This window comes from Mauremys reevesii, linkage group 7 (genome assembly GCF_016161935.1).
Source record: "Mauremys reevesii isolate NIE-2019 linkage group 7, ASM1616193v1, whole genome shotgun sequence".
Classification (NCBI taxonomy): domain Eukaryota; kingdom Metazoa; phylum Chordata; order Testudines; family Geoemydidae; genus Mauremys; species Mauremys reevesii.
In genome coordinates this window covers 33,612,056-33,626,126 of record NC_052629.1, presented here as the reverse complement: position 1 = coordinate 33,626,126, position 14,071 = coordinate 33,612,056, and the positions used below count along the sequence as shown (strand labels likewise).

The 14,071-nt window shown below is 40.5% G+C and overlaps 1 protein-coding gene across 5 annotated transcripts in view; it reads left to right on the top strand.

The window, feature by feature from the left end:
• Nucleotides 1–14,071, top strand: part of STAMBPL1 (STAM binding protein like 1) — a 59,356-nt gene that overhangs the window by 27,061 nt on the left and 18,224 nt on the right. For all 5 annotated transcript variants that reach the window (XM_039480866.1, XM_039480869.1, XR_005582700.1 and 2 more), the window contains one exon: nt 13,406–13,489. In XM_039480866.1, coding sequence (XP_039336800.1) covers nt 13,406–13,489 — 84 coding nt within the window. Of the gene's footprint in view, nt 1–13,405; nt 13,490–14,071 lie in introns of those variants that run through there.

Below are 14,071 nucleotides of genomic sequence, written 5' to 3'. Positions count from 1 at the left end.
ACCCCGGAGAAGATGCACATGTAAGGTGAGGTGGTGGCCTTGGGGGCAATAGGAGGTAGGTAGGATGCAGTGGGGTCAGAATTGGGGATGGGGGGAATTTGGGATGTGCAGGGCTGCGGCGGCCAGAGAAAGAGGTGACTTTCCCCAGCTTGGGGGCTTCGGCTGTCAGGGAGAGACCCACCCTGCCTTCTTCCCAGCCCCAGCCTGGGGACTGCGACTGCTGGGAAGAGACAGCCTTCCTTCCCAGCACCAGTTCAGGGGCTGCCGCAGCAAGGGAGAGAGGGCACATCCATCGCATTAGAAGGGTAAAACTACTGTTATGAAAATATGAGTTGTGTGCTTTTATTTGTAGAAAAAAAAGTTTATTATTATTACGTGTTTTTTAGATCGCGCTTTTATCCTAATCGCTTTACAATAGTTAGCTAATGGTACAAACAACATTTACTAATCTAATTAAGTGGTCCGTTGAGACCCTCCGCAATTTTCAAGTGGTCTATGGAAAAAAAAGTTTGAGAACCACTGATCTAGTTTGTTGTTGTAGTAAACTTAATATTTTAGAATGGGAACGGCTAACCGCAGCCACTGGGAGGTGCAAGCGGTCGTACCTGCGGACTCTCAGGTAAACAAACATCTCCCGGCCTGCCAGGGGCTTAATCTGAACAAGTTGTGAACCAAGTTTGGGAACTCCTGGTCTAGACTGAGCACTGAGTCCCATTGGGTAGATAGAAAGATTAACCTAAATAATCTATACAGAAGCCCCTGGAACCCCATAAAATGTCCCTAATCCATGAACTATTGGAACTCATTTACAAAACATTTCTTAAACATTACATGAATATATTGTCTCATACTATTGAATTAGAATTTATAATCCCTATTCCATGATGAGATGTCTTTGAGCTATAATGAATCTTAATTAAAACTATCTTTAGATAGGTGTTTTCCTCAAAAAGCATTTTATAAAAAAAATCAGATTTAAATAAAAAAAATCCATTTTTTTTAAATAATTGTTTTTTATCCACCCTGCCTAGGAGCACTATTCATAGACCATAACCTCACTGTGCCAAGGCAATCTCCCCGAAGAGGACAGGGATACTGCCTTGAAACTATGCAACCAGCAAATCTGCAAGGAATGCTGCATCCAACACAGCAGGTCCTAGCAGTCTGTGAAGTGTGCCAGTCCCTCCATGCTGCTCTTTGCCGCTTTCTCATTTACCTTTGCAATGCAGGTCTTCCACCCCTTAGTAGGTCACAAGACACAGTATGAAGATTAATTTTGCAAGTAGTATTTTAACTTGGTTGATGCTGGTGGCACCATTTCTGGTGGTATTTCTGCTGCTTAGTCAAGGAGTTTGTCATGTGAAAATGACTGTTTCTTTGGCTTCCCCCACTCTCTGGCCCCGCCAAGCTGTGATGCCCTACCTGTGCAGTGGTCTTGGGGAGGGACTTTAGCAGGTCTCTGAGGGGAAGGAGGCTGATGAATTTTAGCTGACACTTCTACTCTAGCCCATTTTCTTTGATTTTGGGGTTTTATCTGCTACTCCGTGCCTTTTTGTTTTCCTTTGGGGATTTTGACTGTGGGATTTTACAGACATAATTTTGATGGACCACTGGAAAGATGGTGTAATGAGGCATGTAATGTAAATATATGAATGGCTAGTTCAGAATGTTGTTACTCCTAAAGGAATATCTGCTTCATGAAATTTTGGCACTGGTGATATTTTATCAATGTAGTAAAAAATCCTTTTCTGCTTGTCTTTTGAGATCTTTGTGCAATGTTATCTGAGGAAAAAATACAACTTTTAGTTTGACACCACAAGTCAAGAAAAGAAGAATTCTCTTAATAACTTACATGTTAGTGGCCAGCAGTTAGCATTCTGAAAACTTTCCCTTAGAAATGACCAGCTGCTTGCCTCCCATGAAGAAACTATTACAGAGTATCTTAATAAATTTGAATCCAGTCACGATTGGTTCAGAAAGCTCAAATGAACAGGCATTGTGAGGGTTTTCCATAGTTTCTGGGAAAGCATCCATTCTCCTCCCTCACTAAACTTCTGGATCATGCCACAGCCACTATTACAGCCTCATGGCCCTTCGCTCATCCAGGGTGTGATAAGACATGAATTTCTCAATGTATTACTGGCTGCATACTTCCCCCAGAGGATGCCTTTTTTGCCTTCAGAATTTGGCCCTTTAGTGAACTTGTTTATGATAATTTGCTTCTTCAGTAGCGTCAATATAAAGGTGGAGAGCATGTGTACTAATATGCAGTTATTTATATACAAGTCCCCAGCTGTCTTCATTAGAAACTATGTGCACATAAAGTATGTAGGATAATTCTTAAAAAATATGTGATTTGTTTGAAATGCCACTTAAAATACTAAGATTTGGAGAGCCAAATTTCTGTTCTGGAAGTCACAGTCTTGTTCTCAACTCCAACTGAAGTAAATAAGTATTTGAGGGCAGTATTTGGCTGTAAGATAGAGAATTTTGTTTCAGTTGGTTTGGCTGTGACCCCACAAGGATAGGGGATGCTGGTTCCAACCCCCTATTCTAGTAGGGTCATCTGTGCTGGAGGGTGGGTGGTGTCACTGGGGACGCCATCAAGGAAGGGTATTTTTAATTAATGATGAGATCTCTCTGTAGGTGCAATCTTGGCAAGAGCTGCACAGCAGATGTCTTGAAACCAGAAATAAAAAGTTGACTACTTGTCTGGCTTTTGTCTGTGTTCATGGAGTGTCAGGAATCTTAGAGCTGTCCCTGTGCCAGACTGGGCTCTGCTTGCTTTCTGGGCCACACTTCTCAGCTTTGTTCTCCCCACCCCACAGCAGCTTCCCCTCCACTTCTGGATGGAGACATGACCACATCTACACGTCATTGTGTTTTAATTCTTCATTTTAATCAGGACCTGTAATCGTATACGGGGGCGGGGGGAGAGGCGGGGTTTAAAAAGTGGTGTAGTCATTAGAAACTTTATATGTGATGTATTATTAGAGCTGAGCTTCACAATATTTTGCATAAAATAGATGAAGATTAGAGTCCTGCTTTACACTTTAAAGCTATGTTGAATGAGTTTTACTACTGTCTTTGTCACTGAATTCAAATTTCACTTTACAATGAGTGGAATTTCTGTTTTCTTAGCAGTGGTAATTTTTCTTTTGCCTATTAAGCCATTTGGCATATCAACTGTATCAATATGCTGAATTGTAAACATGTGTCCAGAATTTTTCCATTTCATCTGTCTGTGTTTGTTAACAATTGATCTCAGTGGCTTGGTCTAGTGATCTATGAATTGAGCATGTAGATGCCACAAGGCAGGAAAAAACTGAAACAATACAGGCCTCATAAAGTTAAGAATGCGCCGAATAATCTAGGAATATAAAGATAACTTTAATATGTTGTTAGTGCCCAATATAGCAAATGAATAGTCTGTGATTTACATTGAATGGAAATGAGAAAATCAGTAGTTAATGAGAAACTAGTTTTATTATCATGGACACAATACAGCTGAGTAAAAATTGTGTTGTCAATCTCCAGATTGCTGATAACTTGATTTGTGTGCTATTAGCAGTATTGCACCTGGATATCTGAGCCCTTGGACACACTGTAACAAATCTTTCTCATTGTATTGCTGAAGTATCTTCTCTGTTTCAGAGTCAACCTTAAAGTGGTAACAGTGGTATTTTTTAATATAATATATGGAGATATACCTAGCTCATAGAACTGGAAGGGATCTTGAATGGTCATTGAGTCCAACTCCCTGCCTTCACTAGCAGGACCAAGTACTGATTTTGCCCTAGATTCTTAAGTGGCCCCTCAAGGATTGAACTCACAACCCTGGGGTTAGCAGGCCAATGCTCAAACCACTGAGCTATCCCTCCCCCCAGGTAAAAAGTGAATCTGTTCCAGAAAGAAATCTGTTGTTAGAAAACAAGTAAAATAGATGGTCTTGCACCAAAAATTGAACTTCAGTAGCTTTCTTATTCTGAAGAATTGCAGGCTAACTTTAAAGTATAAGTCTTGGAAGGCTTATTATACCCTTTCAGCTGCTTTTAAGGAAAAATCTATTTTAATTTCACTCACATTTTCTTGTAGAAGTGAGGTTGAATTGTTTGACTGTAAAGAGTAGCACAGAGAGGTTTAATCACTTGGACAAATGGTGCCAGGCTTATGCCCCCTAGCACTGCACATAGGGGGAGATCCTACCTGGAGAGGACCCTTTGTGCTAATTTGCCATTGCAAAACTATACCCCTCTGCCACTAAGCCGGCAGGGAAGCCTTGCTGTCAGGTTTAGGGTTGCCAACTTTCTACTCACACAAAACCAAACACCTTTGCCCTACCCCGCCCCTTCTCTGAGGCCCCGCCTCTGCCCCACCCCTTCTCTGAGGCCCCACCTCCTCATTCCATTCCACCTCCCTCTGTCTCTCACTCTCCCTGCCCTCACTCATGCACTCATTTTCAGGAGGTTGGGGTGTGGGAAGGGGAGAGGGCTCTGGCTGGGGGGGTGGGCTCTGGGGTGGGGCCAGGGATGAGGGGCTTGGGTGGTGTAGGAAGGTGCTCCGGGCTGGGGCCATGGGGTTCAGAGTGTGGGAGGGGGCTCCGGGCTTGGGCTGAGGGGTTCAGAGTGTGGGAGGGGGCTTTGGGCTGGGGCAGGGGGTTGTAGTGCGGGAGGGCTCCAGCTAGGGGTACAGACTTTGGGGTGGGGCTGGGGATGAGGGATTTAGGGTATAGGAGGTGCTCCAGGCTGGGACCAAGGGATTCAGAGGGTGGCTAGGGGGATCAGGGCTGGGGCAGGGGGTTGGGGCACTGGAGGCTCCGGGTGGCACTTACCTGAAGCAGCTCCCAAAAGGAGTGGCACATTTCCCCCTCTGGCTCCTATGTGGAGGCGTGACCAGGTGGTTCTGTATGCTGCCCCGTCCGCAGGCATCACCCCCGCAGCTCCCATTGGCCCCGGTTCCTGGGCAATGGGAGCTGCAGAGCTGGCGCGGCAGGTGCAGTGTTCAGAGCCCCCTGGCTGCCCCTACACATAGGAGCTGGAACAGAGACATGCTGCTTCTTCCAGGAGCCGCGCAGAGCCACAGCAGGCAGGGAGCCTGCCTTAGCCCTGTTGTGCCACTGACAGGACTTTTAATGGCCCTGTTAGCCGTGCTGACCGGAGCCGCCAGGGTCTCTTTTTGACAGAGCGTTCCGGTCGAAAACCGGACACCTGGCAACCCTATACAGGTTATGCACAGAGGAGATGGCAAAGACTGGGCAGATATAGGTGGAGGCTGGGATAAAGCACTTCATCCCTCTTCTGGTTCATGGAAATTATGGGAAAAGAATATAACTCTGCCCACTATAATGTCTCTTGTATTGCTCTCCAGCTTTCCAGTTGAGGTGGTCATAGGGACTGCCAGGGCTCAAGGGAGACTCTGCTAGTCAGTTCAAATGGTGGTATGCTGCTGATTAGAAGCACTGGGTGCAGAGCCTGCATGGAGGCAAGGTTCTCTAAATGGATGACATGGATTCCTGGGGATCATCCAGACTTATCTTCCATCTAAATTAACAGAACACTGCCAGTGTGGGCCGAAAGAGTTAAAGGTGCCAGCTACTGTCCATGATTAAACACTTTGATACATAAAGACTTCAGCCTGCTTAAGACCATGGCAAACACACTAAAAAATTAATCAGTCATGACTCATGGACAGATGCTTTCCCACAGTTGGTCAGCCACAACAGCTATTGCTCTGGATCCTGACTTGCCTCCCTGGGCAGAGACATCATTTGGTTGGTCTGGTCAGGTCCCTCTCCTTCACTGGTCCTTCTCTGACTGAGCAGAACTGGATAGGCTGTCTCGTCTCGCCATGATGCTGCCATGCGGTTAATTTCAGGATCAGGTGAAAAGCAGAGAGCGAGAGGACAGGTGAAAGATAGCATGGGCAGGGGGCAGAGTTGGAGGGGAGATGGGCTGTGCAAAAAGAGGCACACGAAGGAAGGGAAGACTGAGCAGGGTCTCATCTGTATCATGTTGGGACCCTCACTGATACAGCAGCTATGGTTAGGAGTGTGCCACTTTCTGGGCATTAAAATGAAAAATCTCTTCACAGTGGCTGTTGTAGTGTTGGTAGTAGTGTTCCCCTCCACCCCCAAAAAATCTCTTTTAAAGGGCCCCAAAAGGGGTGAAGATGGAATAGCTCATGCCTCATTATTTTGTCCACCAATTAGGTCTAATTTCTGGTTTCACCTGCCTCTTGTTTACCAGACATGATCTTAATACAGTCCTTGCACAGTATCAGTAGACCTCTTTGGTTAAATTAATTTAGTCTTTCTATCTCCTTCTCACATCTTTGTCTGAAACAGGCTGTTTCTCTCTTTACGCAAACTGAATCATTCTGGTAGTGAACACTTATTCCAAAAGCCCATGTTTATTTATAGACAGCCATCTTCTGTACAGACTGAACTGTTAGAAGGCAGCTGTTGCTGTTTTGATTATCTTCAAGTAATCTATAAAGACAGAGTTTCTGTCCCATGACTTAAATTTTCAAAGAAGCCTACGTTATTTAAGTGCCTACCTCCTATTGAAATGCAGTGGAAGATGGGCACTTAACTTCCTTCAGCTCCTTTGAAAAGCTCAGCCAGCCTGTACTTTCTGTACAAACTATTTATTTTTACTTTTGGGTTTGATACAGTGGATTTTAAAAATGTAGGGCAATGCCATGTCACTAATTTTTAAGATTACCACCTATGGTAATCATGGTCTTATTTAAAAGTTGTTGAGACAGTTTGGGCCTGTAATTAGGAGTTTAAAAGTTTCTTGTGTTTTTGTATTTTTCCTCATTAAATTGATGACTTCAGTAGTGACTGAATTCTTTTTCTAGAATGCACACTTTTACACTAGAAGAAAAATCTGCATTTTTGATACATCATGGTCACTATAACATTTGTAATAAAATTGTGGTATGATGGGATAAGTGCAGGGCAGAAATTGTAGGTACCATGCTCTTTGTGAGCAAGTTGATGTTCTGTATGTAGCTACCAGTGGGACTGGGAGAATTTGCTTAATCATTATACATATATGAAGAAATAGCCATTCAGTGATTATGTAAATCTTGTGTTCCATTTTTCTCAGGGCATTTAAGTAATCGTTACATGGACTTGCACACTGTCTGATTATTAAGAAATAACTGTACACTTGTTATGCAAATCTGATTTACTCTCAGCCAATTGAAATGCCCAGGATTGGATAAGTGAGAAATATGCCAATAGCTCTATAGCATTCCAACACTCTAACTGGCTGAGATGGTTCCCAGTTAGTAAAATGGCTCATATCCCCTGCATTGGGGATTTTTCACAGGGTGGATTTGATTTAAATCACTAGTGAGGGAGACTCTATTTAATCATGGATTTCTACATAAAAGTCCATTCTTGTTGGTTGTTATAACATTAATACATATTCTTCACAACTCAGAGATAGGTATAGGTTTCATTTTTAGAAGGTACACACTATACATTTTTAAGTGATTTATTTTGAGAACTTTTCAGATTAGTTTTACAGCTATATCAGAAAATGAATGATTGTTTGGTTATTTCATTTACCAAAGGTAATTGAAGCAGATATTTATGAAGTCATTGGGAGGTGAACTATCTCCAGTTCAACAGAATAATCATTAATGTTTGAAGGATTTTCTTGCTATGCTGTATTAGGAGGAGATTATCACCAGACAGACATTTAAATTGTTTTATTTAACTAAAACAACAACGTTATGTATTCTGGATTTTTTCTCTTCAACACCAAACATATTTTAACAAAACAAGCATATGAATTTTTGAAATTAGTTAAACATTCAAGTTTTTTAAAATCAGGCTTGTTTTTGTTAAAATTGTTTTAAACTAAAATAGTTAAATGAAAAATTATTTAAAAAAATCTTTAAATAACAAACCATTTTTGCTGTTAACAAGCATGTTATCTCTGGAGACCCAAATCCACAGTTTGAGAACTGCAAAACTAAGCATTTCTGATGGTATCTTCTAGACTGAGTACTGAATTCCATTGGGTAGATAGAAAGATTAACCTAAATAATCTATACAGAAGCCCCTGGAACCCCATAAAATTGGGTCTCTAATCCATGAACTATTGGAACTTATTTACAAAACTTTTCTTAAATATTACATGAATATATTGTCTCATACTATAGAATTAGAATTTATAATCCCTATTCCACGATGAGATATTTTTGAGCTATAATGTATCTTAATTAAAACTATCTTTAGATAGGTATTTTCCTCAAAAAGCATTTTATCAAAAAAATCCAATTTAAATAAAAAAATATTTTTTAAAGAAAAATAATTGATTTTTATCCACCCTGGTTTTACATATTAGCATAATTGTTTTCTGTATCTGAAAAATGAATAAAACTACACTCCATTTCACTCAAAGGGATTACACATTTGAATTTCTCCTTGATCTATAGAGTACTTCATTAATCTTATTGTTAACTTATATTTCAATAATACTTAGAGGCCCTAATCAGGATAAGGGTATTTCTTTTGCTGTGCACTGTACAAACATATAACATGTTCATGTGCAAATGCAAACAAAGCTGGCCAATGTCGTCTTTTTTTTTTTTTAAAAGAGTCTTAATCTTCTATATAATAGTAGTCTTCTCATTATTCGTTACACTTGGATACATTGGTCAGAAAGCATATTAGAATCCTTATAAAACATGCCAGTGCTTTTGTAGCCATATTTTTTTTATTTGTGCTGTATGTGGTATTAGGCATAGCATTTGTCTTTTTACAGTAATTTTTTACAAAAATGTCAAGTTTGTCCTAGCACTGTCTTTATTGTATCAATTTTAAATATTGTTCCCCAACCCAAATTGCCTTCTATGTTGGAATCCATGAGGGATTTTTTTTTAAATCAAGTGCTTCACTATTTGTCCTGACTTTTCTGCTAACCTCTTTTGCTGTGTCTTGGCACGGTGTGCGTACATGCAGGAGTTTTCTCTTCAAGGCTTTCACAAACACCAATGCATCATTTGAGGAAGTGTGAGTTTCTGCTGCCACCAGATGTCTCCTCTTAATATGCCTGAATTTGTAATTGAACTTTATTTCCTATTAACACTTCTTTATTTTAAAGAAATTAATGAGGCAGATGTAAACTTTTGTACTGTTAGTGTTAAGGCATGCTGGGAAGGTTGGGGCTGGAGGGGGGGAGGGAAGGGGAAGGGGAATTCCTTGATGAGTGTTTGTGCCTCCCCGAAAGAGGAATCTGTTTGTATGGGGGAACCCTGTCCCAACAGAGACCTCTTCTGGGATGGTGGCAGACAAAGAGCCCATCATTGGTGGCCTTCCTGCTCCACAGCCAACTGCTTCCTGTTTGAGAATGGACTGTGGTGTGATCCAGTAGGAGGGGAACCTCTGTTCTTCTTCAGCAGAGGGTTCCATATGTGAAGCCAACATAAAATGATTTATTGGGTGGGGGCAGAGCAGCACTGATTGATTCATTTAGTGGTGGTTGGCATTGTGGTTGGCTCAGTGTTCAGCCCTCAGGAGACTGGGAGCTTTGGGCGAAAGGAATGGGAGATGGGGCAGTAGGGGGTGTGGCTCAGGGTACAAGTGTGCTTCAGCCTGGCTAGTAGGAGTGGAGGAAAGCGTTAAAGCCGTGGTGGTACATTGTCACCACTGACCCATGTTGGATTCAGACCAGTAACCTAGTTATGAAAAAATTGTCCTTCTCCTGAACTGGCAACTTCTTTAATGAACTTCTACATTTTATAAGGAGAAAGATGTTTTTAAAATGAAATTTGATCTACTTTATCCCTCAAGCAGTTTGTTGTAATGCAGATTTTATCTCAGACACATGCTCATGCACAGGTTTTTTGTTTTTGTTTGTTTAACAGACTTATTGGTGTGTTTCACTTCTTGTTTAAGGTTGGTTGTGTGGGATGGGAAATACTATTTTTGATCCAAGGTAAATGCTCATTTCTGATATCTATCCTGATCAGTTTCTTTCCCCTCTCCCCCCCCCATACTTCCTCAGTTCCTTACAGAGTGAACAGTAATGCTTTTGAAAAATAATAGAAATGTAGCAGGGGTAGACTTAAAATTAATAATTAGTTCCTGCATAATAGATGAGACACTGAAGTCCTTGCACAGGTAAAATGTCTGTTGTCTCCAGTGAGGGATTTCCTAAGTAAGGACTATTTGGTTCAGGATTTGATCACATTTTATAGATTGAATCTGCAGATACACAGAAAACACAAAATATTGTGCTTGGGACTTGACAGGTAAGTGAAGGAGGGAATGATTTCATACTCTTTATTTTAACATGAATATATATTGTAGTAAGTTTTGATCCTTCAGAGGCATTTGCTTTCTGTGCCACATAAATCAAAGAAGACTGGATTCTGTCTTTCATGCTGAAGATCAAAAAATACTTCTCCATCTCCACAAAGGGAATCTGTGGGGCCGCAGAGGTAGAAAAGCTTATGAAAATGAGCTCCTTGTCTCCCATTATTTTCTTCCTGATTCTTGACGCTGTCTATAGTACTGTAGTTCCAATAGTCTGGCTGAGCTGAGTGGGTCTGCATGGAGCTGGCCAAGGGCCCCTTTAGCCCTTGGTATATGTTAGAGCAGGCGTAGGCCACCTATGGCACGTGTGTCGAAGGCGGCACGCGAGCTGATTTTCAGTGGCACTCACACTGCCTGGGTTCTGACCACCGGTCTGGGGGACTCTGCATTTTAATTTAATTTTAAATGAAGCTTCTTAAACATTTTAAAAACCTTATTTACTTTACATATAACAATAGTTTAGCTATATATTATAGACCTATAGAAAGAGACCTTCTAAAAACATTAAAATGTATTACTGGCATGTGAAACCTTAAATCAGAGTGAATAAATGAAGATTCGGCACAGCACTTCTGAAAGGTTGCCGACCCCTGTGTTAGAGCAAGTAGCCTGTTGTGGCCAGCTGCTGTGGCCTCAAGGGTCTGTTCTACAAAGCAGGACTAGGCAGTGTTCTGGCATTCTCCCTTTCCCTATATATATATATATGAGAGAGAGCATGTGTGGGGGGGGGGGGGAGGGCGCCTGATTTTCCAAGGTACCAGCAGCTACCGTGGATTTCTTTTTTAAAAAAAATTTGATTATGGAACTGTGTATTGAAGTCACAGTACAGCTTCTTGAACAGTGCCAGCAGTGGTAAAGACTCAGCCAGGAAACATGACAAAGTAACACTTTGAACAATAAATCTGGAGCCCTTAGTGGCTTGTCACTAGGGTTACAAAGCAAACAAAAAACCTCTCACTTAGCTGAGGACTATTGTGATTGATTGGAAGATGATTAAATTCCCTTGTGTAAAATCTGTTCATGTTAAGGTGATCTTTTTTAGTTAACAGAATTCAAAATTTCCCCTGAATAAATTGACTTCTGCATTTTATATCTAGGTCGTGTAAAAGAAAAGGTCCCTCTTTGCAACATGTAGCAAAACTTCTTGCTTTATAAAATTTGGTGGATGTTTTTTTTAATGTTGCCCTTTGGATGGAAACACTTCATGTAACAATCATACCTAACTCATTACAGGAACATGGTTTATACTTGAAAAGAAATTTCACTGCTTATAGTATTCCATGTTAGTATATGGAGCACATTTTCACTGTTACATATAATAGGAGAGTCTCACATGAAACAGGAAGCATCATATTACAATCAGGTTTCAACGTCATGTTTCTAATGTCCTGTCCTGAGAATTTTAATTTGGCTGAAGTTTAGAGTCTCTAGAATAGAACCATTTTTGGGGGTGTACATACAACAGTAAATGCTAGTGAACCAAATTTACATTTTGGATCCAGTTTTCAAAGTAGCATTGCAAAAGCTTGCAAGTATTATGCACACATCTGCTTGAAAATTTAGGCCTTAAAATCCAATTCACAGACTCGTAGCACCCTTAGCAATGATTGTAAAAAGAACCAGGGCTGGCAGTGGAAAAAGTGGGGATGGACCCAAGCAAGAATATATAGTCAGTAAGACTTATTAGGTAATTATAATGACTGCAACAATGTAGAATTAGTTATCTAATCAAAGGGAATAAGTGGATTAGTAAAGGAATTTACGAGTAAATCAAGGAGGAAACAAAACAAAAAAGAAAACTGGCCAGTTAATAACTGGGATGAAATTGTTGACTCTAAAATGGTTAAGATAACGGTTAAAACTAAAGGCTGACCTAATAGATATGATTAGCCTTTGGGAGGCAAAGACAGGAAGTAGTGGAGTCACAGAAAACATAACTAATTATTTCTTTGTAAAAAGGCACAGAAAAACAGCCCTAGGAGCTGCTCTAATTTCTGCCAGGGTTCAAACTAGCCTCCAGAGAGGGAGAAGTCCACATTAAGTCTTTGCTGCAACTCCTCTGAATCTGGGGCTTCTGTGATGAACCAGTCTAGCCTTTAGATGTTTGTAATGTGCATTTTCTATATTGCACAAAACCTTTGACATTCAAGACCAATCTTCTAGCTTGAGCACTGAAGTGTTAGGAATTAGAGTGCCCACCTTACCATCTTCAGATTCGTATTAAAGTATAACTTAATGAATCATTTCCTTGTCAGAAGCAGTTTTTGTTGATGGCCACAGCACTTTTAAATATTTGCCTTTACTTGTTACTATTTGCCTTTACTGACGGGTTGTGTTAACTCATATCTCTTACATGCTGAGTGCAGTTTTCGATCACTTCTTGCAATTAACCAGTGCTAGATGGTTCAAATAGTGCTAGAAAGATTTCATATACTTTTAGTTACTAAACATGTAGTTTCCATATTAAGATAGGACAGTTGCCTGATTTAATTTATAATTATAGACCAGCTAGAAAAAAGTGCTCAAATTCACACTGTACATAGATACATTTACCATGGCATATGCAGATGGAAAAACAAATGCACTTATTAGTCTCAGAACTTTTGATTTGGACTCTTTCTCCCCCACCCCCGCACTTAGTGTTTGAAAAGTACTAGTTTATCATTTAAATTACAACTTAACAAAATATGAAATCAATTTATTTTAAAACTACTTAATATACTATTATATACTGAGGCCACCTGTAGTAACATGTTTATTAAAATGCACAATTTGACTTGTTTGTGTTGAGTTCGATTTTAAACTGTTACGGTACTTGGCATGGCGTAAGAACAAGATGTTTGAAGATATTTCCAGTTAAAATGACTTCATTGTCATATTTCATGTTAGCACATGGCAACAATCAGAATATTTGTACTGAAGTTCCTCTTTGCCCATTAAACCATGACTCTTGGGCCGGGGGGCGTGGGGAGGGGGGTAATTTACTGCTAGCACTGAACATTACGTTGATTTTTTTTCCCCGCCCTCCTCCCCTGCACACCCCCCCCCCATTTTGTTCTTTGTGACCAGATGGAGAGATTGAAAAGAAATAGTAATCTTCTTGGTTTGCAGACCGTGGGCAACATGGAACAGCCATTCACTGTTAGTTCATTGGTATGTATTACATTTTGATATTTAATGCTTTGGCATCCAGAGTTTCAAAAAAGCAGCAAACTATCTGACACCACCCACACTAGTTTAGTTGTGCTGACCGCCAGCTCAAGGGTTTTTCCAAGGTTCTAACCACCTTTGGTTAGAACCACTCTTATTCTCTGCCCAGCTGCCCCTTCGTATGGAGTGTAGCACACTGGAATTTAAATATTTTTCTAAAATATTATGTTGAATACATTTGATTTGTTGGGTTTCTCCCTCTTTTGGTTACTGTGTACTTCCTCTGGGTGTGTGTTTGTATACACATTCTGAATTGAAAGACTGAAGCCTTTAAAATATAATAAGATGAAGCAGTTTCTCAGCAGCAGTTTCATTCAGGAATGTAATCAAAATTGTTTTAAGTAACGGTATGAAAGAGAAAATGTATTAAACCTTTTAGAACATGAGTTCATGGCTTTTCTTGCTGGCTTCTCTTCCTGTCCTGTTAAATAGCTTTAGTTTATTCAGCTGTAAATGAATGCTTTAATCTGTAAAGTTAACACTGAAATGAACTTCTGGTGTGATCCTGCAAATTCTGACTGCTGT